The sequence below is a fragment of the Caretta caretta genome, chromosome 9 (genome assembly GCF_965140235.1).
Source record: "Caretta caretta isolate rCarCar2 chromosome 9, rCarCar1.hap1, whole genome shotgun sequence".
NCBI classification, from domain to species: domain Eukaryota; kingdom Metazoa; phylum Chordata; order Testudines; family Cheloniidae; genus Caretta; species Caretta caretta.
The window spans coordinates 102853555-102878699 of record NC_134214.1 but is presented as its reverse complement, the minus strand read 5'-3'; the positions used below and the strand labels follow the sequence as shown (position 1 = coordinate 102878699).

The window sequence follows — 25145 nt, the reverse complement described above, 5'->3', positions numbered from 1 at the left end:
CGAGGGCTAAACCTTTTATCCTTTTTGTTACTCTCCTCTGTACTCTGTCTCCCCTGTTTTGGGCACAGTACTCCAACTGATGCCTCCCCAGCGCTGAGCAGAGCGGGACAGTTACCTCCTCTGTCTTACATACAACACTCCTGTTAATACACCCCAGAGTGATACCAGCCTTTTTTGCAACTGCAGCAGATGGTTGGCTCTTATGCAATTTGTGCACCACTATAGCCCCCCACACACATTCTTTTCACCTGTACTAACACCTAGCGCAGGGGTGGGCAAACGACAGCCCAGGGGCCGGATCTGGCCCCTCAGGGCTTTGGATCCCGCTCGCGGGATTGCCCCCTGTGGTGCCGCAGGCCCCGCACCGCTCTCCGAAGCGGCCGGCACCACGTCCCTCGGGCCCCGGGTGGGGGAGCAGAGGGCTCCGTGCGTTGCCCTTGCCTCCAGGCAGGACCCCCCGCAGCTCCCATTGGCTGGGAACAGGGAACCGCGGCCAATGGGAGCTTCAGGGGAGGTACTTGGAGGCGTGGCAAGGGCAGCATGCGGAGCCCTGTGCCCCTCTCCCCCACAGGGACGTAGTTCTGGCCGCTTCCCGGAGCGGCGCAGCACGGGGCCAGAGCAGGCAGGGAGCCTGCCCTGGCCCTGGTGCACGCCGCTGCCATGCCTGAACCTCTCCTGCACCCCCCCTCCAACTGCCTGCCCTGAGCCCCCTTGTGCACCCCACACCCCTCCTGCATCCCCCTCCAACTGCCTGCCCTGAGCCCCCTTGTGCACCCCACACCCCTCCTGCACCCCAACTCCCTGCCCTGAGCCCCCTTGTGCACCCCACACCCCTCCTGCACCCCCCCTCCAACTCCCTGCCCTGAGCCCCCTTGTGCACCCCACACCCCTCCTGCACCCCAACTCCCTGCCCTGAGCCCCCATCACACCCCGCATCCCTCCTGCACCCCAACCCCGTGCCCTGAGCCCCTGCCACACCCCACACCCCTCCTGCACCCCAACTCCCTGCCCTGAGCCCCCATCACACCCCGCATCCCTCCTGCACCCCAACCCCGTGCCCTGAGCCCCTGCAACACCCCACACCCCTCCTGCACCCCAACTCCCTGCCCTGAGCCCCGTCGCACCCCACATCCCTCCTGCACCCCAACTCCCTGCCCTGAGCCCCCATCACACCCCGCATCCCTCCTGCACCCCAACTCCCTGCCCTGAGCCCCCATCACACCCCGCATCCCTCCTGCACCCCAACTCCCTGCCCTGAGCCCCGTCGCACCCCACACCCCTCCTGCACCCCAACTCCCTGCCCTGAGCCCCCTTGTGCACCTCACACCCCTCCTGCACCCCAGTTCGCTGCCCTGAGCCCCCATCACACCCCGCATCCCTCCTGCACCCCAACCCCGTGCCCTGAGCCCCTGCCACACCCCACACCCCTCCTGCACCCCAACTCCCTGCCCTGAGCCCCCTTGTGCACCTCACACCCCTCCTGCACCCCAGTTCGCTGCCCTGAGCCCCCATCACACCCCGCATCCCTCCTGCACCCCAACCCCGTGCCCTGAGCCCCTGCCACACCTCACACCCCTCCTGCACCCCAACTCCCTGCCCTGAGCCCCCATCACACCCCACACCCCTCCTGCACCCCAACTCCCTGCCCTGAGCCCCGTCGCACCCCACACCCCAACCCCCCCGAGCTCCCTCCCGCGGTCCGCAACCCTCCTGCACCCCAACCCCCTTCCCTGAGCCCCCTCCTACACCCTGCACCCCTCCTCTGCCCCAATCCCTTGCTCTGAGCCCGTTCTTGCACACCAAACCTCTCCCACACCCCGCACTCCAACTCTCTGCCCCGGCCCTGCATACAATTTCCCCACCCAGATGTGGCCCTCGGCCCAAAAAGTTTGCCCACCCCTGACCTAGCCAGTTGTTCCCCATTTTGTAGTTGTGCATTTGATTTTTCTTTTTAAGTGAAGTACTTTGCACTTGCCTTTACAGAATTTCATCTGGTTGATTTCAGACCAATTCTCCAATTTGTCATGGTTGTTTTGAATTCTAATCCTGTCCTCCAAAGTGCTTGCAATCCCTCCTACCAAATGTTATAAGCGCACTCTCTACTCCATTATCCAAGTCATTAATGAAAATAATGACTAGTGCCAGACCCAGGACTGACCCCGACAGGACCCCACTAGATCCACCCTCCCCGTTTGACAGTAAACCATTGATAACTAGGCTTTGTGCCCCATCTCTTCCCAGAACAGCATCCCACGGTGGAAGAAACTGAAGCTCTTCCTTTGACACAGTCTGCGCTGCCCTGCATTTGTCTCCAGGATGCATGTCCTGGCCTGGGCCCTTCCCCTCTACTAGAAGGATGGACCCAGACTGTGCCTCTGACTCCTTCACCCTCACACCCAGAGCCCTGTAGTCACTGCTGACCTGCTCAGGGTGAGATCCAGCAGTGTCCTTAGTGCCCATGTGGATGAGTAGCACGGGGTAGTGGTCAGGGGGATGGATGAGCCTGTTCAGCCTTTCAGTAACATCTTGGATGCAGGATCCAGGCAGCATCTGCACCTCCCAGGACCTCACGGGGAGGCAGATGGACACTTCCATCCCCCTCAGAAGGGAGCCCCTGACCTCTGGCACCCTGTGCATCCTCCTCTCAGGTGCTGTGGCCGTGATCCTCCCAGCTTTGAGGGCAGCTGGCTTCTCCTTGGCCACTGGGGTCTGCCCCTCACCTCCTGTTGTCAATACAGCTACCAGGTTTTTCACCTCAATGGACAGGACTTGGGGTGGAGTGGGATGGGGGAGAGCACAAGCTACTGCCTGAGGTGGCCAGCTGCCAGTCTCCTCCTCGTAGAGCAGCTGGTTCTTGGTCTGCAGTCAGCCAGAATCCTCCACCCAGATGTATCCATGCGCCTTCTGTCAATTAAGTCCTCCTGCTCCCCGATGCTCACTGACAAGCCACCTCCTCCTGCAGCTCTCTGACCTGCTTCCCGGGGGACTCCCACAGCAGATACCCCTCACACTGAGCGATTCTCCCAGACTGGCTTTCCTCGGCAAGGACATGCAGGCTGCGTTCCCAGCAAGCCAAGACCAGGGCTGGCAGGGCCCGCCTGGTGCAGGCAGAGGAAGAGCTAGCAGTGGTAATGGCAATGCGCCGTTTGCTTCCCATTGTGGGTTCTTCCTTGTAGAGCACCTGGAAGGGAAGGGGGAAAAAAAAGAGGCCTGACAACTATAGCTGGGGTTGTCAGCACTTTTCTTTATCTAATTTTACTCCTGCAGCCTCAGTTGCCTTCAGAATTTTACCTGCCTTTCTGTTCTTCCCAACATCCCCTAGACTAGCCTGTCATCTATGTGACTGTCTGTTCCCGCCAGGCCTGGCTCCTTTCCCTTGCACCGATTTCTGATCAGGCAGTAGCAGAAGCAATGCTTTCAGGCCTATGATACAACTGCTGTCAGCTTAGCCCAACGGGGCGGGGCTGGCTCACGCCTGGGCTCGGGACAAGCCACACTGGGTCCCCGTCAGGCTTAAGGAAATAAAAGGTGTGTAATTTAGCTGCTGCCCCTTCAGGCAGGGCACCACCTGCAGCTGCTGGTGAGGGGCCAGTCTGCAAAGTCATTTGAGACGAGTCAACCAGCAGCCCCACAACAGGCCCATCTTCCCTCAGGGAGGCTCTGGCAGACAGGAGTCTCACAAAGCTCAAGCTGCTGAGCTCTCCCTCCAAGCGTGACCCCTTCCAGTTGGAGCAGGGCTGCCTGAGCCCCAGCAACTTGTTAACCCTTCGTGTATCTATCTCTGGGTGGAATGGAAACAACCAGAACCCACTGGCTGCAGAGGGCCCAATCCCCTCTGAATAGATGGCCAGCCCTCTGTGGAGAAAGAGGTGGTTAGGGACTATTTAGAAAAGCTGGACATGCACAAGTCCATGGGGTCGGACAAGTTGCATCCGAGAGTGCTAAAGGAATTGGCGGCTGTGATTGCAGAGCCATTGGCCATTATCTTTGAAAACTCGTGGCGAACGGGGGAAGTCCCGGATGACTGGAAAAAGGCTAATGTAGTGCCAATCTTTAAAAAAGGGAAGAAGGAGGATCCTGGGAACTACAGGCCAGTCAGCCTCACCTCAGTCCCCGGAAAAATCATGGAGCAGGTCCTCAAAGAATCAATCCTGAAGCACTTACATGAGAGGAAAGTGATCAGAAACAGTCAGCATGGATTCACCAAGGGAAGGTCATGCCTGACTAATCTAATCGCCTTCTATGATGAGATTACTGGTTCTGTGGATGAAGGGAAAGCAGTGGATGTATTATTTCTTGACTTTAGCAAAGCTTTTGACACGGTCTCCCACAGTATTCTTGTCAGCAAGTTAAAGAAGTATGGGCTGGATGAATGCACTATAAGGTGGTGTCACGGAGTCCCTGGGCGATGCTCTGGAACTGCTCCCCATGAAGTCAGTCAGGACTCTGGGGCAGTCGCCTTTCTGTGAGCAGCCTGTCTTCAGGACACACAGCTCACACAGCTTCCACCTTCCTGGGTCTGACCTCAGAGCATTCAGCATCCTCTGCCCCTCCGTGCGCTTTCCCCCAGCGAGTCTGCTCAGGCGGGGCTCCTGGGGAAGCCAGAGGGTCCTGCACCCCAACTTCGCAGTCAGACGTGACTCTCAGCCGGCCAGTAAAACAGAAGGTTTATTAGACGACAGGAACATGGTCTAAAACAGAGCTTGCAGGTGCAGAGAACGGGACCCCTCAGCTGGGTCCATTTTGGGGGGGGCAGTGAGCCAGACAACCACGTCTGCACTTCACTCCATGTCCCAGCCAGCCCCAAACTGAAAACCCCCTCCAGCCCCTCCTCCTCTGGGCTTTGTTCCTTTCCCGGGCCAGGTGGTCACCTGATTCCTTTGTTCTCCAACCTTTTAGCTCTCACCTTGCAGGGGGGGAAGGGCCCAGGCCATCAGTTGCCAGGAAACAGGGTGTCGGCCATTCTCTGTGTCCAGACTCCTGCACACCCCTGCCCTCTAGGGCTCTGCAATGATCATACACCCTTACCCCACCCCCTAGATACTTAAGAACTGCCTAGGGGAAACTGAGGCACCCCCACACTATTCAGAGGAAACATTAAGAACAGTCCCACTTCGTCACATCTCTCCCCCCTTCGAGATCGAACTGAGCGGGGTCACTTTAGCCGGTGACCTGGGGAAGTTCGAAGCCACCAACGTTCCCATGGATGCCCCAGCATCTCTCCCATTCCTTGGTAGGAGTTACACCAGGCCCTTCCATTTTCACACCCTCCCTTAGGTCAGGGGTGGTCGATAGCACTCGCAGGCCGCATGTGGGAAGGTTTATGCAGCCCATGCCCTTTGGCCACCCCAAGAATGTCTCCCCATTGACCATCACCTTCTGCTCCCACTGGAGGTCCGAGGGGCCTGGCCCCAGGAAACTCCACACAGACATATAGGTTGGGGTCAGGAGTGGGAGCCTGTCCACATCCCCAACCATCTGGCTGATGGAGTCTATGGCCTTGGGACCCAGCAAGGGAGCTAGACACCGGGGCTTTTCCGCAGGGTCCCCCTGGTTCAAATCGCCAGCCTGCTCAAAGGCAGTGAGGTGGGCATCCACACCCCCCCCTCCTTAACCAGGGGCAGCAATTTAGTCTCGAGGTTCCCTGCGGAACTGGCCCCCCGGGGTCTATCCCCACTCACCCCGGGGAGGTCCCCTAGGCCTCTCCGCTCCCCCACCGCCAGTTCATCCTGCTGCTGCTTCTGCAGCTCTTTCTCGGGCTCTCGCTGTCTCCCAGGGTCCTCTTGCTCTCTCGGACTCAGCTCCAATCCCGTCCGTCTCGATCCCCCGATGGGGAACCCGATCGTGAAGACCCCCGTCTGGTCGGGGACAGGAGTCTTGGCGATGCCTGGCTCCCGCTTCAGCTGCTCCCAGATCCTGCTATAGCCCCAGTGGGGTCAGGAATCTGTTCCTTAGAGCGGTCATCCTCCTCCAGCTGCACGATTAACTCTGCTTTGGTGAACTTTCCAACGCTCAACCCTCTCTTTTTGCACAGGGTTACAATGTCCTTCTTAAGGAGACTGTGACAGGCCATCACTCCGCTCCCCCCAAGTTGTTGTGGACTCACAGGCCCGTGTGTTCTCAGCTCCCCACGGTTTCCAGGGAGAACCCCTAGTGTGCCAGCCCTTCTCGAGGTCACCACCTCTTTGCCAGGGTCGAGCTGCAGACTCCTCCGCCCCTGAGACTGCTCACTGCAGTCCCCAGGGGGACCCCATTACTGCACAGTCCTTCTCGCTGGTCACACACTCCCAGGGGTTAACCGCCCCCTGAAACCGCTCCTCTCTGAGCCTTCAGCAGGCCTGGTCCTCAGCAATCCCCCTTCGTGTTACTGCTCCCCAGTCACTTACTGCAGGAAGCACCATCCCACCCACTGCAGTGGGTGCAGTACATCCCACCGCTGCCACCAGTTGTCACGGAGTCCCTGGGCGATGCTCTAGAACTGCTCCCCATGAAGTCAGTCAGGACTCTGGGGTAGTCGCCTTTCTGTGAGCAGCCTGTCTTCAGGACACACAGCTCACACAGCTTCCACCTTCCTGGGTCTGACCTCAGAGCATTCAGCATCCTCTGCCCCTCCGTGCGCTTTCCCCCAGCGAGTCCGCTCAGGCGGGGCTCCTGGGGAAGCCAGAGGGTCCTGCACCCCAACTTCGCAGTCAGACGTGACTCTCAGCCGGCCAGTAAAACAGAAGGTTTATTAGACGACAGGAACATGGTCTAAAACAGAGCTTGCAGGTGCAGAGAACGGGACCCCTCAGCTGGGTCCATTTTGGGGGGGGCAGTGAGCCAGACAACCACGTCTGCACTTCACTCCATGTCCCAGCCAGCCCCAAACTGAAAACCCCCTCCAGCCCCTCCTCCTCTGGGCTTTGTTCCTTTCCCGGGCCAGGTGGTCACCTGATTCCTTTGTTCTCCAACCTTTTAGCTCTCACCTTGCAGGGGGGGAAGGGCCCAGGCCATCAGTTGCCAGGAAACAGGGTGTCGGCCATTCTCTGTGTCCAGACTCCTGCACACCCCTGCCCTCTAGGGCTCTGCAATGATCATACACCCTTACCCCACCCCTAGATACTTAAGAACTGCCTAGGGGAAACTGAGGCACCCCCACACTATTCAGAGGAAACATTAAGAACAGTCCCACTTCGTCACAGGTGGGTAGAAAGTTGGCTAGATTGTCGGGCTCAACGGGTAGTGATCAATGGCTCCATGTCTAGTTGGCAGCCGGTGTCAAGTGGAGTGCCCAAGGGGTCGGTCCTGGGGCCGGTTTTGTTCAATATCTTCATAAATGATCTGGAGGATGGTGTGGATTGCACTCTCAGCAAATTTGCGGATGATACTAAACTGGGAGGAGTGGTAGATACGCTGGAGGGCAGGGATAGGATACAGAGGGACCTAGACAAATTGGAGGATTGGGCCAAAAGAAATCTGATGAGGTTCAATAAGGATAAGTGCAGGGTCCTGCACTTAGGACGGAAGAACCCAATGCACAGCTACAAACTAGGGACCGAATGGCTAGGCAGCAGTTCTCCGGAAAAGGACCTACGGGTGACAGTGGACGAGAAGCTGGATATGAGTCAGCAGTGTGCCCTTGTTGCCAAGAAGGCCAATGGCATTTGGGGATGTATAAGTAGGGGCATAGCGAGCAGATCGAGGGATGTGATCGTCCCCCTCTATTCGACATTGGTGAGGCCTCATCTGGAGTACTGAGTCCAGTTTTGGGCCCCACACTACAAGAAGGATGTGGATAAATTGGAGAGAGTCCAGTGAAGGGCAACAAAAATGATTAGGGGTCTGGAACACATGACTTATGAGGAGAGGCTGAGGGAACTGGGATTGTTTAGTCTGCAGAAGAGAAGAATGAGGGGGGATTTGATAGCTGCTTTCAACTATCTGAGAGGTGGTTCCAGAGAGGATGGTTCTAGACTATTCTCAGTGGTAGAAGAGGACAGGACAAGGAGTAATGGTCTCAAGTTGCAGTGGGGGAGGTTTAGGTTGGATATTAGGAAAAACTTTTTCACTAGGAGGGTGGTGAAACACTGGAATGCGTTACCTAGGGAGGTGGTGGAATCTCCTTCCTTAGAAGTTTTTAAGGTCAGGCTTGACAAAGCCCTGGCTGGGATGGTTTAATTGGGGATTGGTCCTGCTTTGAGCAGGGGGTTGGACTAGATGACCTCCTGAGGTCCCTTCCAACCCTGATATTCTATGATTCTATGATTCTCTTTTGCTGCTTGTCCAGCCAGGCAAGGGCTGCCAGTCCAGGGGCTGGGATTGCTGGAGCCTTGGCAGAGCCTTCTACAGCTCCCCTTGCTGTTTCACCAGCCACTGCCGGGTCCCCTCCATGGTCCAGGCTGCCAAACTCCCCCACTGGCTACGGATCCCAGCCAAACCTCCAAGTGGGAGGGGGATGGGGTGTCCCACTCCTGTCTCTTGTCACCGCTCAGAGACCTTCTTCTGGCCAAGCATCTCATGGTTTATTTCACCATGTTCTCCTCCCCACCTGCACAAAGTCATGCTGCTCTGTATGTACAATATCATACAATCATTAGCTCTTTCAGCCAAGGATGGGGGATGGTATTTTCCCTGGGGGAAGATCGCACCTGAGTCTGACTGAAAAGCCTGCTTCTCTCTGTCCCCCTGTGCACGTCTTCCTGTGCCTTTTCTACGGCTTGGTTAATTGGCTAATTAGCCTGTGGGGCTCTCCTCAGCCCATCCCAATCCACTAATTAGCACAGCCCTTTTAACCAGGGATACTCCAGAGCAACTACTTGTAGTGAGCAGCGTGCTGCATCAGTTGTATGGCTCCTCTCATCCCCTAGCAGCTATTGGTGTGTAAAATAATGCAAGAATGGCTACACATAGCCCACTGCTTCACCCATATAGGGCATGGCTCTCTCTCCCAGCTATGGGCCTGACCTAAGAGGACATGGCATGCAGGACAGCTACCCCTCCTGCTCTTAAAGCAGTGGCTCTCAACCTTCCCAGACTGCTGTGCCCCTCTCAGGAGTCAGATCTGTTTTGTGTACCCCAAATTTCACCTCACTTAAAAACTACTAGCTTATAAAATCAGACATAAATTACCAAGTGTCACAGCACAGTATTACTGAAAGATTGCTACTTTCTCATTTTTACCCTACAATTATAAAATACATCAACTGGGATATAAATCTTGTGCTTACATTTCAGTGTGTAGCATAGAGCAGTACAAACAGGTCATTGTGTGAAATGTTAGTTTGTACTGACTTCGCTAGTGCTTTTTCTATGGTAAAACTAGGCAATGGTGTAGCTGAGTTGATGTACCCCCGGCAGAGCTCTGTGTACCCTGGTTGAGACCCCCTGCCGTAAGGGATGTGCTGTGTCCTGTAGCCCAGGAGAAGCCTCCGAAGCATTGACCAGTAGCCCCACAGAGCCCAGCCCTGAGGCACACCCAGGAGTCTGTCCGCAGAGGCTGAAATGCAGCCGTCGCACTCCCTGTAGGCCCTGCCCTGGGTGGCTGGGTCGCTCTGACAAGGTTAGGCCCAGAAGCCCCAGCTCAGGGGCATGGCCCACTTTGCTGCCCTGGTTTCTCTTTGCTGACTGACCACAGCCACCCAGAGCCAGGCATGGCCCTCCTGAGCCTGCGTCCTGCGGCTGCTTACAAAGTGATGCTCACCACAGCCCTGCCTGCAGGCTCAGCAGGGGCTTTCCAGGCCCCAGCTCCCCTACTGCCGAGTGTCATCCACAGACCCAGGGTTCAGCTGGGTTCAGCCAGAGCCTGGCAGGAAAGGGCCATTCAAGCGGCTGGGCGCTCGGCCCGGGGGGGGGGGGGGTGGCACTGCCTCTGTCATTGGGTTTGTAAAGGAGGAGGAACCAGTGGAAAGTTTCAGCAGATGGGAGCAGGAGGCAAAGCAGGGAGGGGAAGAAGCAGCAGGGTGAGGGATTTAACAGCTGTATTTACCCGTCACTGGAGAACCGGCTCTTCCCAGGCTGGGCACAGCACCCTCTGCTGACGTGACCCAGCATCCATGTGGCCCCATAGCAGTGGGGAGGGGGCCAGCATGGGGCTTTCAGGCTACAAGACATGTTAGTAAACAGCGACATTCCGAGCCTTGGTCACGTGGATGGAAGCCACGGGGATGTGTGCTGTGCAGGGCTGTGCAGCGGGTTCCTGGGGGGGGGGGTGTTACCCCACAGACAATTCCATCGAGTAACGAGCTCTCGCTGCACAGGTACTAACCGGCAGCGACAAAAGGCCAGGTCACAGTGAAACAGCATAATGCCCTGGGGATTCTCCAGCACAGCCTCTCTCCCGGATCCCTGCCCAGCCATACCACCTCCTCATGGGCCCAGGAGCCATGGCAGGCAAGGCAGAGCCTTAGGCACATGCCACAAGGAGCCCAATAGCCCCACCCCAAGCCTTGGAGTGGCAGCAGGTTTTGGAATTCACCCCCCTTGGAGCAGTCGGTGCAGGCTCTTTGCAGACTCAGGCACGAGTCAGTTATACTCCGGTTACATGTTCAAGCTTTTCTTTACATCCGGGGGGCTAGCAACAAAGTTTGTTTTTTAAATGAAAGCTGAGATTCTGGTCTCGTCAAATGACACCAGGAGCTGGGCCCGTGACTTGGGCTTTTAGTGTCTCCGCCTTAGTCTGGCCCTGCCTGGGGCAAGCCAGGCTGCTGGGCTGAGGAGACTCCTTGCCTCTGCCCTTGGTGTTTTGCAGTGAGCACCGTAACACCTGGCCCATTCCACCGGGGTTCGGAGCCGCCCTTCTCCCTCCTTGGCCGGGGAGTTGCTGCTCTGCTGCTGGCCCACACAGCCCACCAACTTGTGCGTGAAGGGCTCTGGGAGAGCAAGAGACGCAGCAGGCCCTTCCACATATGTATGCCCTGGGCCAGTGACTCCCCAGACAAGCAGGCTAACCCCACCTTACTGAGGGCAGGCAGAGGCAGGACCAGGCCACAGGGCCAGGACAGGGTGCCGAGAAGGAGAGCAGCCAGTGGACCAGGGCTTTCATTCCAAAGCAAATGAGGCATATGCAGTGCAGGCGGAGGGGAGGTTGCTGCTTACAATCTGGTGTGTTTCTGCTGTGCGGTGTCCTGTTTTTAGGTATCTCAGACCCGCTTGCCCTTCCCACCAGGGACTGTGTGTGCTGGGTTATTTCTTCTTGAAAAACCATTGTTCTCCTGGTCTGGGGAGGTTGGAACTAGTTCAGACCTGGCTGTGCTCTGACGTGGCCCACAGCCAGTGCCCCACTCACAAGACAAGCCATTTCTGAGAATCTCTTTTTTGCAACCAAAACATTTCTCATTTCCTTTTCTCTCTAAACTCAAAATGTGTCACAGAGCTTTGGCTTGAACCTGCCCCAAGAGTTTTCCAAGGTAGGTGAAGTTGGGGGATCTCAGTGCTATTGACCTGTTTTTGTAATCTGTCCAATTGTCTGAAAGCAGAACCCCAACTCTGGTCATCTCAAATCCAGCCACACCCTCTACCATCTCCATCTCTCAAACACCAGATCATCTCAAACTGCCCCATCACTCAGACACTTGGGCACGAAGTCCTCAGCCCCCAGAAAACTCCAACCAGTGCCAAATGCTGCAGTGTGTCTCAGCAACACGGGCTATCAGGAGCATGTCACACCTGTCCTCCTCTCCCTGTGTTGGCTTCCCATAGAACATAGAGTTGAGTTCAAGATCTTTGACCAGATCTTCACTGTGCTCAAAGCCCTGGGTGCAGGATATCTAAAGTTCCAGGAGCCAAAAGTTCTGGGCCATGGACTGGTTGGCAGCTCTGCTCTTCTGATGCAGGAGAACTGTTCACCACCAGAATAAAGTCCCTGTTTGTGGCATGAACTCCCCCAGGAACTAAAAGCTAGCACTGACCTCACCACATTCTGTTCTGAGTGCCTGGCACACTTCCCCAGCCTGCCTTTGTTAGTACAGACCCAGAGCACCATGCATGTGTCAACTGATGCTTTTTTTTCTTTCTTTCTCCAAATCCCTACGCAATTTCCTGCTAAGAGCGAAAGGGATAAAGAACACACCCCATGCAGCAGATGTCAGTTAAATGACTTCATGCACCGGAAGGCAGAGGAGGAGGGCAGGATAAGAACCTGAACAGAATGGAAAGCTTTACAGCTCTGATATGGGGGCCTCAGATGGGAAATCAAGAAAGCCCAAACTGAGCAGGGGTCCCCAATCTTCTGCACCGTTCTAGCATCTTAGACTGATCCCAGATAGCAAAATGCTAAGTACAGGTGTGAACTGGCTCACGATAACTGCTCATCATTTAAAAACTCCTTACACAATGTTCTTCCAATTTAACTTATTCCTACAAATGCACCAACACCTACAAACCCAGACAAGTTTGGCATTTCTATCTTCAGTCATTGGCATTATCCAAGCACAATGTATGGGAGAGAGGGCATTCTGGATGCACACATAACCCCAAAGCAGTGAGCCAATTTAGCTGAAAAATTAACATAAATCCTCTTCTGTGGGTTATAAAGGCAGGGACTTGAGCCTCCTCTGTAGCACATGCTCCCCACATGCCTAGACCAGAGAATGTATGTACATGCTGCAGTCTGAAACCCCCACCGCGCCTCAGGAATCCTCCCTGGTGGGTCAGCCATTCTCATGCTCCCCTCACACAGCGTTGGCTTTGCGATACACTTCTTTTAAAGTGTGGGCTAGTGGGCAGAGCAGGGATTGGGAGTCAGGGCTCCTGGGGTTAGTCCTGATTCTGCAGCTGAATTGAGCAGGTCACTCAATCACAAAATGTGCTTCCCCTGGTAGGCGTGGAGTGCATAGTCTTCAACGATCAGTACCTGACCTGTATGTGGGGCAGCAAAGCGACACTGACAGCCAATTACTCGCTCTATTACTGGTACATTCCCCCAAGGTAGGTGACTCTTCTTTGGGGCTGGGCTACTCTTACCTCGTCCTGTGGGTTGTGTTCCACGTTAGCATGACCCAAGCAGACAAGTGCAAGGCCAGTAACCATCCTCCAGGAAGTGCGATGGGTTCCCCAGCAGTGCTCAAGTCCCTTGTTATGCATTATGGGGCAGTCTTTGTGCCCAGCCTTAATGCAGAGCTGGAAGCAGTGGGAAAGTTTCCCAGTCCTGCCACCAGTGAGGCTGGAGGTGGGGAGAGTGGCTCTGCCAGGCAGTCCTGTGGCACTAGATCACAAGAGGGAGTGGCTGAGACGGGGCCTGTAGGCAAGAGGGCACGCTGCGGGCGGTGCCCGCGGGCTGAGGGGAGTGAAGAGCAGAGCTCTCCTGCTCTTGGCACTTCCCGCAGAGTCCCTGATCCCACCAGGGAGGGTCCCTAAGAGCCAGACTCTGAGGCTCAGGGAGCTAGGGCACTGCCGCAGCAGAACCCCTAAGAGGCCAGCCTGGCAGCTTCGGGAACCCTGGAGAGTGCTTGTTTCATGCCATCCCAGGACTGAGCCCTCCCTGCCTGACACGCAGGGCCATGCTGCTAACGGCACCCAATGGGGAACAGGCTTCTCTCATGGGCACTTCATGTCTTCTGTGACACCACCCTTGGAGCCCCAAGTACCTGGACAGGCTGGGGTCTGCACCTCAGCCTAGCCTCCAGTCTAAATAGAGCCAGTGAATTCCCCATTGGGTGACACAGAATCGCACCAGCGCCTGTCTAACAGTGCCAAACCTGCTCCTCAGCCCCAGAACCAAGCCCAGAGCAGAAGGTGCATTCAGAGCCCTCCCCAGGCACACGGAAATCCTGAGAGAAGAGGTGCATTGCACCCAGCACAAGGACTGGGGGCTGGAGTGCACAGCAGAGATCATTCAAAAAGCAGAGCTGAGGGCAGCATCCAAGGACCCCAGCTTTGCAGTTTTCTGCTGTCCTTGATTTCTGAGCTCTCCCCGTAACCCGCTCTGTGCCTTAGGAGTGAAAATCACATGCCAGTTGAGGAATGCAAGCACTACCTCCAGGAGGAGGGCATCAACACGGGCTGCTGGTTCAACCACAGTGAGATTATCCAGTTCCGCCCCTTCTACATCCACGTCAACGCCAGCCATGGGGGCAGGAGCCTCATCATCCCCACCAAAGGCATGAAGCTGCAGGACCTAGGTATGGAAGAGCACAGTTCCGACTGCACCAGCGAGCTGACACCCATGGTCCATGCTGGTGCAGAAGCTCCATACAGGACACTTCCTCCCCCACTCTATGGTCCCAGCCCAGCGGCCACGGTACATCAGGAATAGGTGAAGGGAGGCTGTCACTATCGGCCACACACTCCTTGGGGGCCAGTGGGATGACAGGGAGGAGAGAAATAACAGGTTTGCGTTATTCCAAAAATTCTTGCTTCATTAGGAGGCACTGTTGTCCCTCAGTCCCAATGGCATCTCCTGGGTCAAGTCATATTTGATGATTACGGAGCAGCAGCTGTTTCTCAGCAAAGGAGAAGGGTTCACATTATAAACTCGGGTTCCACTCCCTTGCCCAACTTCCCCACAAAGATGCCAGTGCCCTGAGGTTTCACACGCCCCCTCTCAACCCAGGGTGCCAGAGACCCAGGTGGGGTGAGAGACACAGGAACTGGCCAGCCCCCTCCCCGTTCTGATGCCTGAGGACTTTACAAAGATGTTGAATTAGGGTACGGAAAGTGGGCTGTTGTTGAGTGTCAGCACCACTCACTGAAATGTCCTGGTGCCCTGAAAGGGTCAGCATCAGCTGGAACTTTGGGAAATAGACTAGTTAGAGACAGCGGTTTTCCGATCGAGCCCCTCTGAATCCCATCACCTGGCACTTCTAAATGTTCCCTGGAAAAGAACCAGTGAGGGCTTGTAATGGGTCTTCTACTCTCTGCTGGGGTGCCCCCTTGTGGCTGCACCCAGAGATTAGCTCTGCCCTATCTGATGCCCCCTTCCTTTGGTCACTCACACCACAGCCCCTCTTGCTCTCTGGAGTCGCAGTGCTTCCTCTTCGTGGCTTGGCCCTCCAGCCAGGTCACTACAGTTTGCCCTTCCCGGGTAACGAAGGCACACTGGGCCAGCTGTCTGGGTGCCATTCCAGGCAGTCTTCCCAGTTCAAGATTGTGCCACTAAGTAGTTAGTAGGGGACCCTACAATCAGTAGCCACAGTCTGCATCATCTCTACCCGTGCTGCCATATCCCTGGGCCTCGTCCCACTCTGCCCTCCACAGGCTTCCTTCTCCACCAGCCCTCGGGGTAACCCTGTCCCTCAGGGTCAGGTTCCCAGGCTTCTGCTCCCCACACCAGGTTTCCTCCTCTCCTCACTAGGTCCAGAGAGTGGCTACAGCCCCTTTGGCTCTCATGTCCGAGCTTTATACCAGCCCCCGCTCACTCTGCCAGCTGGGATCCACTGTCAATCAGTACTCGGCAGCCAAGCCTCAGTCTCCCTTCCCCAAGGTGCAGCCTCCCATGTTAATTAGCTCCTTCTGAGCTCGTGTAGCCCTGCAGGGCTGGTGTGGGGTGAACCAAGGGCACCGGAGCTCTCCCAAAAGTGGGGGCCCCCCGCCCCTCCCCCTGAGGCCCCACCCCTGGGGTGGGCCAAGAGCAGCCCCTGTCCGCCTCCTATGCCCCCCGCTCAGGGCAGGTGGAGGGACCCAGGCTCCCCACAACTGCCCACGTGGCTCTCCCCAACCCGGCTCCGGCGGTGGCAGCCTGGCCATGGTAAAAGCTGTGCGGTCAGTTGTGAGACCCTCCACCTGCTCTGGGTGGGGGAACCGGGGAGCAGGGACATGGCCCGGGGGCAGTTCTCAGCCTCCTCGCTCCCAGGCCGGTGTCTCCCTGCGCAGGCCCCATCTTGAGAGGAATTCACCTCAGTGCGCCTAGGCCTCATCTGCCCTGGCGGGGGTGAAGAGCACCTGTTGACTACAACCATACAAGTGAAGTGGCTCCCTGTCCAGGGCATGGGGCATCCCAACTGCCCCCTCCATCCCCTTCCCGCGATCTGGGACTCTGGGGCTGGGGCAGCAGGAATGGAGCGGGACTGGCTGGCACTGCAGGAGCACCTAGCCCCGCTCCACATCCAGCATGCTGGGACGCCCCCCGAGCCAGAGTACTGTCTGTCTGTTGCAGTGAAACCCGCTCCACCTGTGAACCTGACCATCCAGAACATAAGCAATAACCAGCTGCAGCTGACCTGGGACTCCATGTACCTCAAGCCCCTCTGCTTGGAATATGCTGTCAAATACAAAAGCAACCAGGACACCAGCTGGACGGTAATGGCAACCAGCAGCCTGGCCCTCCTGTGGCCACCCAAGGCAGGGGCAGCTCAGAGGGGGGCCCCAAGGGCCACAGCCTGTCATCCGCTGTGACCTTTACCCCAGGGCTCACATTCACTGGTCCCCTGCCCTTCCCAATCCCCCATGTGCTAAGGGCCATGCCAGCCTGGGGCTAAGGTGCTGCTGCTTCACTGCACCTCAGGATTCTTCTGGCTTTAAAGCACCCTTCACGTGACCCAAATGCCCCATCTCAGGCTGCAGGCCCCAGCCCATTCTCCTCCTACCCACCACTAACACGTTCTCTCTGGGAGCCCCTCAGCCACCTGGAAGCACAGCGCTGCCCGAGGGCCAGCTGAGAGCCCCCTACGCCACACATGACCTGGGGAGCAGCACAGTCCCTGCAAGGCTCCGGGTGCTGGGACTTATAGGCAGAACGAGGTTCCTTGTGCCCTTGCTGTGCCTATAGCTGGCTGAAACCAGGCGCACCGGGGAATGGGCATGAGCCCATGCCAAGCAGGGGACAGGGGTTGAGCCTGTAGTTTGTGGACATGGAAAGGGGAGGGAGACTGTAGCAGGGCTGAGCTCCATTCTCCACTCACGTGTGGCAAGCCCAGCCTTGAGGAAGCCAGGCCACATTTCACAGCAGGCACTCGGAGCATCTCCTTGTGTGCCAAGCTGCCCACACGGTCTCACGTGCACGGGACCTTCTGTCTCTGCCCCAGGAGCACTTGGTCAGTGGCAAGATCTTCTCCTTCCCTAGCGTGGACTACGAGAAGTATTACACCTTCTACGTGAAAAGCAAGATCAATCAGTACTGCGGCACCACCCAGCTCTGGAGCGAGTGGAGTGTCCCAGTGTTCTGGGGCAACAATGCAACAGACCAGGGTAGGTGACACCCCTCGCGGCCACAGTTTCCCAGCTGGTCCCTGGCCCTGGATTGTTGCTAAGGGGCATCCTTGACCCAACAAGAGAGAAGATGTTAATTATTATTATTATTTGTAGTTGCATAGTGCATAAGCACCGACTCCATGGGCCCACAGCTGTCCCAATATTCAGGTGGGGAGGTGAGGCGGGAGGGCGAGCGGGGTGAGGAGGTGAACGGGGAGGGGAGCAGCAGGCGGACAGGCAGGAAGGGGGTGAGGAGGCGGGCAGACGGGGGCGGGATGTGCGCCGGGTGGACAGCAAGGAGACCAGTGGGGAGGCGAGTGGGAGGCTGATTTGTCCCGGACCCGCACCCCCCTAGGGACAGCCCTGCTAGTGCCGACAGGAGAACCCCTCCGTCTGCGTAGACAGCAGGGCAGCGGCAGCGTTTCAAGCAGAGCCAAGCGCCGAGACAGCCTTGGGCAGCACGGCAGGCCGCCAGCCAACCTTGCCGAGGTATCTGTAGGCATCCCGGGAAAGGGATCTGTAAGGGGATAAGGCTGGAGCTTTGCAGCTGTTTCTGGGGAGGCCCTGCCGAGCAAGAGGGGCTGCCGGGGGGAAGCGCCAAAGGGCTTGGTTGTAAATGTGACAAGTGGACAATGGAGGCTGGCCTCACAAGCCGGTGGCACCAGCATCGGTGGCTTGATAGCAAATGAGAGGAGAGTAGGGTTGCCAACTTTCTAATCACACAAAAAACCTAACACCCCTTCCCCATGGCCCCGCCCCTTCCCTCCCCCAGGCCCCACCTCTGTCCCACCCCCGCCTGCCAACCCCGGGAGAATGACAAGGGCCCAGGGGCCCCCGGCCACCATCACCACCGGCAGTGCGGTGGGGCTAAGGAGGCTTCCTGCCCGCCCTCGCTCCACACCGCTCCCGGAAGAGGCTGGCATGTCCCTGGGGCCCCGGGGAGGGGGGAGTGTCTCCGTGCGCTGCCCCTGCCCTGAATGCCGACTCCACAGCTCCCATTGGCCAGGAACTGCAGCCAATGGGAGCTGCAGGGGCAGCGCCTGTGAGCAGCGGTGCGCGGAGACCCCCCCCGGCCTCTCAGGCAACAAGCCGCTGCCAGAGGGATGTGCAGGTCGCTCTCAGGAGCCACCTGAGGGAAGTGCCGCCCCCCTCCTGCACCCCAACCCCCTGCCCCAGCCCAGAGCCTCCTCCTGTTCCCAAACTCCCTCCCGGAGCCTGCCCCACACACCCCCTCCTGCACCCCAACCCCCTGCCCCAGCCCAGAGCCCCTTCCCGTACTCAAACTCCCTCCCGGAGCCTGCCCCACACACCCCCTCCTGCACCCCAACCCTCTGCCCCAGCCCAGAGCCCCTTCCCATACTCAAACTCCCTCCCGGAGCCTGCCCCACACACCCCCTCCTGCACCCCAACCCCCTGCCCCAGCCCAGAGCCCCCTCCTGTTCCCAAACTCCCTCCCGGAGCCTGCCCCACACACCCCCTCCTACACCCCAACCCCCTGCCCCAGCCCAGAGCCCCCTCCTGTTCCCAAACTCCCTCCCGGAGCCTGCCCCCACACCCCCTCCTGCACCCCAACCCCCTGCCCCAGCCCAGAGCCCCTTCCCGTACTCTAACTCCCTCCCGGAGCCTGCCTCCACACCCCCTCCTGCACCCCAACCCCCTGCCCCAGCCCAGAGCCCCCTCCTGTTCCCAAACTCCCTACCGGAGCCTACCCCACACACCCCCTCCTGCACCCCAACCACCTGCCCCAGCCCAGAGCCCCTTCCCGTACTCAAACTCCCTCCCGGAGCCTGCCCCACACACCCCCTCCTGCACCCCAACCCCCTGCCCCAACCCAGAGCCCCTTCCCGTACTCAAACTCCCTTCCGGAGCCTGCCCCACACTCCCCCGCCTGCACCCCAACCCCCTGCCCTAGCCCAGAGCCCCCTCCTGTTCCCAAACTCCCTCCCGGAGCCTGCCCCACACACCCCCTCCTGCACCCCAACCCCCTGCCCCAGCCCAGAGCCCCTTCCCATACTCAAACTCCCTCCCGGAGCCTACCCCACACACCCCCTCCTGCACCCCAACCCCCTGCCCCAGCCCAGAGCCCCTTCCCATACTCAAACTCCCTCCCGGAGCCTGCCCCACACACCCCCTCCTGCACGCCAACCTCCTGCCCCAGCCCAGAGCCCCTTCCCGTACTCAAACTCCCTCCTGGAGCCTGCCCCACACACCCCTCTTGCACCCAAACCACCTGCCCCAGCCCAGAGCCCCCTCCTGTTCCCAAACTCCCTCCCGGAGCCTGCCCCCACACCCCCTCCTGCACCCCAACCCCCTGCCCCAGCCCAGAGCCCCTTCCCATACTCAAACTCCCTCCCGGAGCCTGCCCCACACACCCCCTCCTGCACCCCAACCCCCTGCCCCAACCCAGAGCCCCCTCCTGTTCCCAAACTCCCTCCCGGAGCCTGCCCCCACAGCCCCTCCTGCACCCCAACCCCCTGCCCCAGCCCAGAGCCCCTTCCCGTACTCAAACTCCCTCCCGGAGCCTGCCCCCACACCCTCTCCTGCACCCCAACCCCCTGCCCCAGCCCAGAGCCCCTTCCCGTACTCAAACTCCCTCCCGGAGCCTGCCCCACACACCCCCTCCTGCACCCCAACCCTCTGCCCCAGCCCAGAGCCCCTTCCCGTACTCAAACTCCCTCCCGGAGCCTGCCCCACACACCCCCTCCTGCACCCCAACCCCCTGCCCCAGCCCAGAGCCCCCTCCTGTTCCCAAACTCCCTCCCGGAGCCTGCCCCACACACCCCCTCCTGCACCCCAACGCCCTGCCCCAGCCCAGAGCCCCCTCCTGTTCCCAAACTCCCTCCCGGAGCCTGCCCCCACACCCCCTCCTGCACCCCAACCCCCTGCCCCAGCCCAGAGCCCCTTCCCGTAATCAAACTCCCTCCCGGAGCCTGACCCACACCCCCTCCTGCACCCCAACCCCCTGCCCCAGCCCAGGGCCCCTTCCCATACTCAAACTCCCTCCCGGAGCCTGCCCCACACACCCCCTCCTGCACCCCAACCCCCTGCCCCAGCCCAGAGCCCCTTCCCGTAATCAAACTCCCTCCCGGAGCCTGCCCCCACACCCCCTCCTGCACCCCAACCCCCTGCCCCAGCCCAGGGCCCCTTCCCATACTCAAACTCCCTCCCGGAGCCTGCCCCACACACCCCCTCCTGCACCCCAACCCCCTGACCCAGCCCAGAGCCCCCTCCTGTTCCCAAACTCCCTCCCGGAGCCTGCCCCCACACTCCCTCCTGCACCCCAACCCCCTGCCCCAGCCGAGAGCCCCCTCCTGTTCCCAAACTCCCTCCCGGAGCCTGCCCCCACACCCCCTCCTGCACCCCAACCCCCTGCCCCAGCCCAGAGCCCCTTCCCATACTCAAACTCCCTCCCGGAGCCTGCCCCACACACCCCCTCCTGCACCCCAACCCACTGCCCCAGCCCAGAGCCCCCTCCTGTTCCCAAACTCCCTCCCGGAGCCTGCCCCACACACCCCCTCCTGCACCCCAACCCCCTGCCCCAGCCCAGAGGCCCCTCCTGTTCCCAAACTCCCTTCCGGAGCCTGCCCCACACACCCCCTCCTGCACCCCAACCCCCTGCCCCAGCCCAGAGCCCCTTCCCATACTCAAACTCCCTCCCGGAGCCTGCCCCACACACCCCCTCCTGCACCCCAACCACCTGCCCCAGCCCAGAGCCCCTTCCCATACTCAAACTCCCTCCCGGAGCCTGCCCCACACACCCCCTCCTGCACCCCAACCCCCTGCCCCAGCCCAGAGCCCCCTCCTGTTCCCAAACTCCCTCCCAGAGCCTGCCCCACACACCCCCTCCTGTACCCCAACGCCCTGCCCCAGCCCAGAGCCCCCTCCTGTTCCCAAACTCCCTCCCGGAGCCTGCCCCCACACCCCCTCCTGCACCCCAACCACCTGCCCCAGCCCAGAGCCCCTTCCCATACTCAAACTCCCTCCCGGAGCCTGCCCCACACACCCCCTCCTGCACCCCAACCCCCTGCCCCAGCCCAGAGCCCCCTCCTGTTCCCAAACTCCCTCCCGGAGCCTGCCCCACACACCCCCTCCTGCACCCCAACGCCCTGCCCCAGCCCAGAGCCCCCTCCTGTTCCCAAACTCCCTCCCGGAGCCTGCCCCCACACCCCCTCCTGCACCCCAACCCCCTGCCCCAGCCCAGAGCCCCGTCCCGTACTCAAACTCCCTCCCGGAGCCTGCCCCCACACCCCCTCCTGCACCCCAACTCCCTGCCCCAGCCCAGAGCCCCTTCCCATACTCAAACTCCCTCCCGGAGCCTGCCCCACACACCCCCTCCTGCACCCCAACCCCCTGCCCCAGCCCAGAGCCCCCTCCTGTTCCCAAACTCCCTCCCGGAGCCTGCCCCACACACCCCCTCCTGCACCCCTACCCCCTGCCCCAGCCCAGAGCCCCTTCCCGTACTCAAACTCCCTCCCGGAGCCTGCCCCACACACCCCCTCCTGCACCCCTACCCCCTGCCCCATCCCAGAGCCCCTTCCCGTACTCAAACTCCCTCCCGGAGCCTGCCCCACACACCCCCTCTTGCACCCCAACCACCTGCCCCAGCCCAGAGCCCCTTCCCGTACTCAAACTCCCTTCCGGAGCCTGCCCCACACTCCCCCGCCTGCACCCCAACCCCCTGCCCCAGCCCAGAGCCCCTTCCCATACTCAAACTCCCTCCCGGAGCCTGCCCCACACACCCCCTCCTGCACCCCAACCCCCTGCCCCAGCCCAGAGCCCCCTCCTGTTCCCAAACTCCCTCCCGGAGCCTGCCCCACACACCCCCTCCTGCACCCCTACCCCCTGCCCCAGCCCAGAGCCCCTTCCCGTACTCAAACTCCCTCCCGGAGCTTGCCCCACACACCCCCTCCTGCACCCCTACCCCCTGCCCCATCCCAGAGCCCCTTCCCGTACTCAAACTCCCTCCCGGAGCCTGCCCCACACACCCCCTCTTGCACCCCAACCACCTGCCCCAGCCCAGAGCCCCTTCCCGTACTCAAACTCCCTCCCGGAGCCTGCCCCACACACCCCCTCCTGCACCCCAACCCCCTGCCCCAGCCCAGAGCCCCTTCCCGTACTCAAACTCCCTTCCGGAGCCTGCCCCACACTCCCCCGCCTGCACCCCAACCCCCTGCCCCAGCCCAGAGCCCCCTCCTGTTCCCAAACTCCCTCCCGGAGCCTGCCCCACACACCCCCTCCTGCACCCCAACCCCCTGCCCCAGCCCAGAGCCCCCTCCTGTTCCCAAACTCCCTCCCGGAGCCTGCCCCACACACCCCGTCCTGCATCCCAACCCCCTGCCCCAGCCCAGAGCCCCCTTCTGTTCCCAAACTCCCTCCCGGAGCCTGCCCCACACACCCCCTCCTGCACCCCAACCCCCTGCCCCAGCCCAGAGCCCCCTCCTGTTCCCAAACTCCCTCCCGGAGCCTGCCCCACACACACCCTCCTGCACCCCAACCCCCTGACCCAGCCAAGAGCCCCCTCATGTTCCCAAACTCCCTCCCGGAGCATGCCCCACACACCCCCTCCTGCACCCCAACCCCCTGCCCCAGCCCAGAGCCCCCTCCTGTTCCCAAACTCCCTCCCGGAGCCTGCCCCCACACCCCCTCCTGCACCCCAACCCCCTGCCCCAGCCCAGAGCCCCTTCCCATACTCAAACTCCCTCCCGGAGCCTGCCCCACACACCCCCTCCTGTACCCCAACCCCCTGCCTCAGCCCAGAGCCCCCTCCTGTTCCCAAACTCCCTCCCGGAGCCTGCCCCACACACCCCCTCCTGCACACCAACCCCCTGCCCCAGCCCAGAGCCCCCTCCTGTTCCCAAACTCCCTCCCGGAGCCTGCCCCCACACCCCCTCCTGCACCCCAACCCCCTGCCCCAGCCCAGAGCCCCCTCCTGTTCCCAAACTCCCTCCCGGAGCCTGCCCCCACACCCCCTCCTGCACCCCAACCCCCTGCCCCAGCCCAGAGCCCCTTCCCGTACTCAAACTCCCTCCCGGAGCCTGCCCCACACACCCCCTCCTGCACCCCAACCCCCTGCCCCAGCCCAGAGCCCCTTCCCATACTCAAACTCCCTCCCGGAGCCTGCCCCACACATCCCCTCCTGCAGCCCAACCCCCTGCCCCAGCCCAGAGCCCCCTCCTGTTCCCAAACTCCCTCCCGGAGCCTGCCCCCACACCCCCTCCTGCACCCCAACCCCCTGCCCCAGCCCAGAGCCCCCTCCTGTTCCCAAACTCCCTCCCGGAGCCTGCCCCCACACCCCCTCCTGCACCCCAACCCCCTGACCCAGCCCAGAGCCCCCTCCTGTTCCCAAACTCCCTCCCGGAGCCTGCCCCCACACCCCCTCCTGCACCCCAACCCCCTGCCCCAGCCCAGAGCCCCTTCCCGTACTCAAACTCCCTCCCGGAGCCTGCCCCACACACCCCCTCCTGCACCCCAACCCCCTGCCCCAGCCCAGAGCCCCTTCCCATACTCAAACTCCCTCCCGGAGCCTGCCCCACACATCCCCTCCTGCAGCCCAACCCCCTGCCCCAGCCCAGAGCCCCCTCCTGTTCCCAAACTCCCTCCCGGAGCCTGCCCCCACACCCCCTCCTGCACCCCAACCCCCTGCCCCAGCCCAGAGCCCCTTCCCGTACTCAAACTCCCTCCCGGAGCCTGCCCCACACACCCCCTCCTGCACCCCAGCCCCCTGCCCCAGCCCAGAGCCCTTTCCCATACTCAAACTCCCTCCCGGAGCCTGCCCCACACACCCCCTCCTGCACCCCAACCCTCTGCCCCAGCCCAGAGCCCCTTCCCGTACTCAAACTCCCTCCCGGAGCCTGCCCCACACACCCCCTCCTGCACCCCAACCACCTGCCCCAGCCCAGAGCCCCTTCCCGTACTCAAACTCCCTCCCGGAGCCTGCCCCACACACCCCCTCCTGCACCCCAACCACCTGCCCCAGCCCAGAGCCCCTTCCCGTACTCAAACTCCCTCCCGGAGCCTGCCCCACACACCCCCTCCTGCACCCCAACCCTCTGCCCCAGCCCAGAGCCCCTTCCCATACTCAAACTCCCTCCCGGAGCCTGCCCCACACACCCCCTCCTGCACCCCAACCCCCTGCCCCAGCCCAGAGCCCCCTCCTGTTCCCAAACTCCCTCCCGGAGCCTGCCCCACACACCCCCTCCTGCATCCCAACCCCCTGCCCCAGCCCAGAGCCCCCTTCTGTTCCCAAACTCCCTCCCGGAGCCTGCCCCACACACCCCCTCCTGCACCCCAACCCCCTGCCCCAGCCCAGAGCCCCCTCCTGTTCCCAAACTCCCTCCCGGAGCCTGCCCCACACACACCCTCCTGCACCCCAACCCCTTGACCCAGCCCAGAGCCCCCTCCTGTTCCCAAACTCCCTCCCGGAGCCTGCCCCCACACCCCCTCCTGCACCCCAACCCCCTGCCCCAGCCCAGAGCCCCTTCCCGTACTCAAACTCCCTCCCGGAGCCTGCCCCACACACCCCCTCCTGCACCCCAACGCCCTGCCCCAGCCCAGAGCCCCCTCCTGTTCCCAAACTCCCTCCCGGAGCCTGCCCCCACATCCCCTCCTGCACCCCAACCACCTGCCCCAGCCCAGAGCCCCTTCCTATACTCAAACTCCCTCCCGGAGCCTGCCCCACACACCCCCTCCTGCACCCCAACCCCCTGCCCCAGCCCAGAGCCCCTTCCCGTACTCAAACTCCCTCCCGGAGCTTGCCCCACACACCCCCTCCTGCACCCCTACCCCCTGCCCCATCCCAGAGCCCCTTCCCGTACTCAAACTCCCTCCCGGAGCCTGCCCCACACACCCCCTCTTGCACCCCAACCACCTGCCCCAGCCCAGAGCCCCTTCCCGTACTCAAACTCCCTCCCGGAGCCTGCCCCACACACCCCCTCCTGCACCCCAACCCCCTGCCCCAGCCCAGAGCCCTTTCCCGTACTCAAACTCCCTTCCGGAGCCTGCCCCACACTCCCCCGCCTGCACCCCAACCCCCTGCCCCAGCC

At 60.8% G+C, this 25145-nt stretch overlaps 1 protein-coding gene across 2 annotated transcripts in view; it reads left to right on the top strand.

The window, feature by feature from the left end:
- IL2RG (interleukin 2 receptor subunit gamma) overlaps nt 1-25145 on the top strand; it is a 61671-nt gene that overhangs the window by 22499 nt on the left and 14027 nt on the right. For both annotated transcript variants that reach the window (XM_048864193.2, XM_075132622.1), the window contains 4 exons: nt 12798-12903; nt 13912-14096; nt 16070-16212; nt 16938-17100. In XM_048864193.2, the coding sequence (XP_048720150.2) occupies nt 12798-12903; nt 13912-14096; nt 16070-16212; nt 16938-17100 (597 nt within the window). The remainder of the gene's footprint in view (nt 1-12797; nt 12904-13911; nt 14097-16069; nt 16213-16937; nt 17101-25145) is intronic.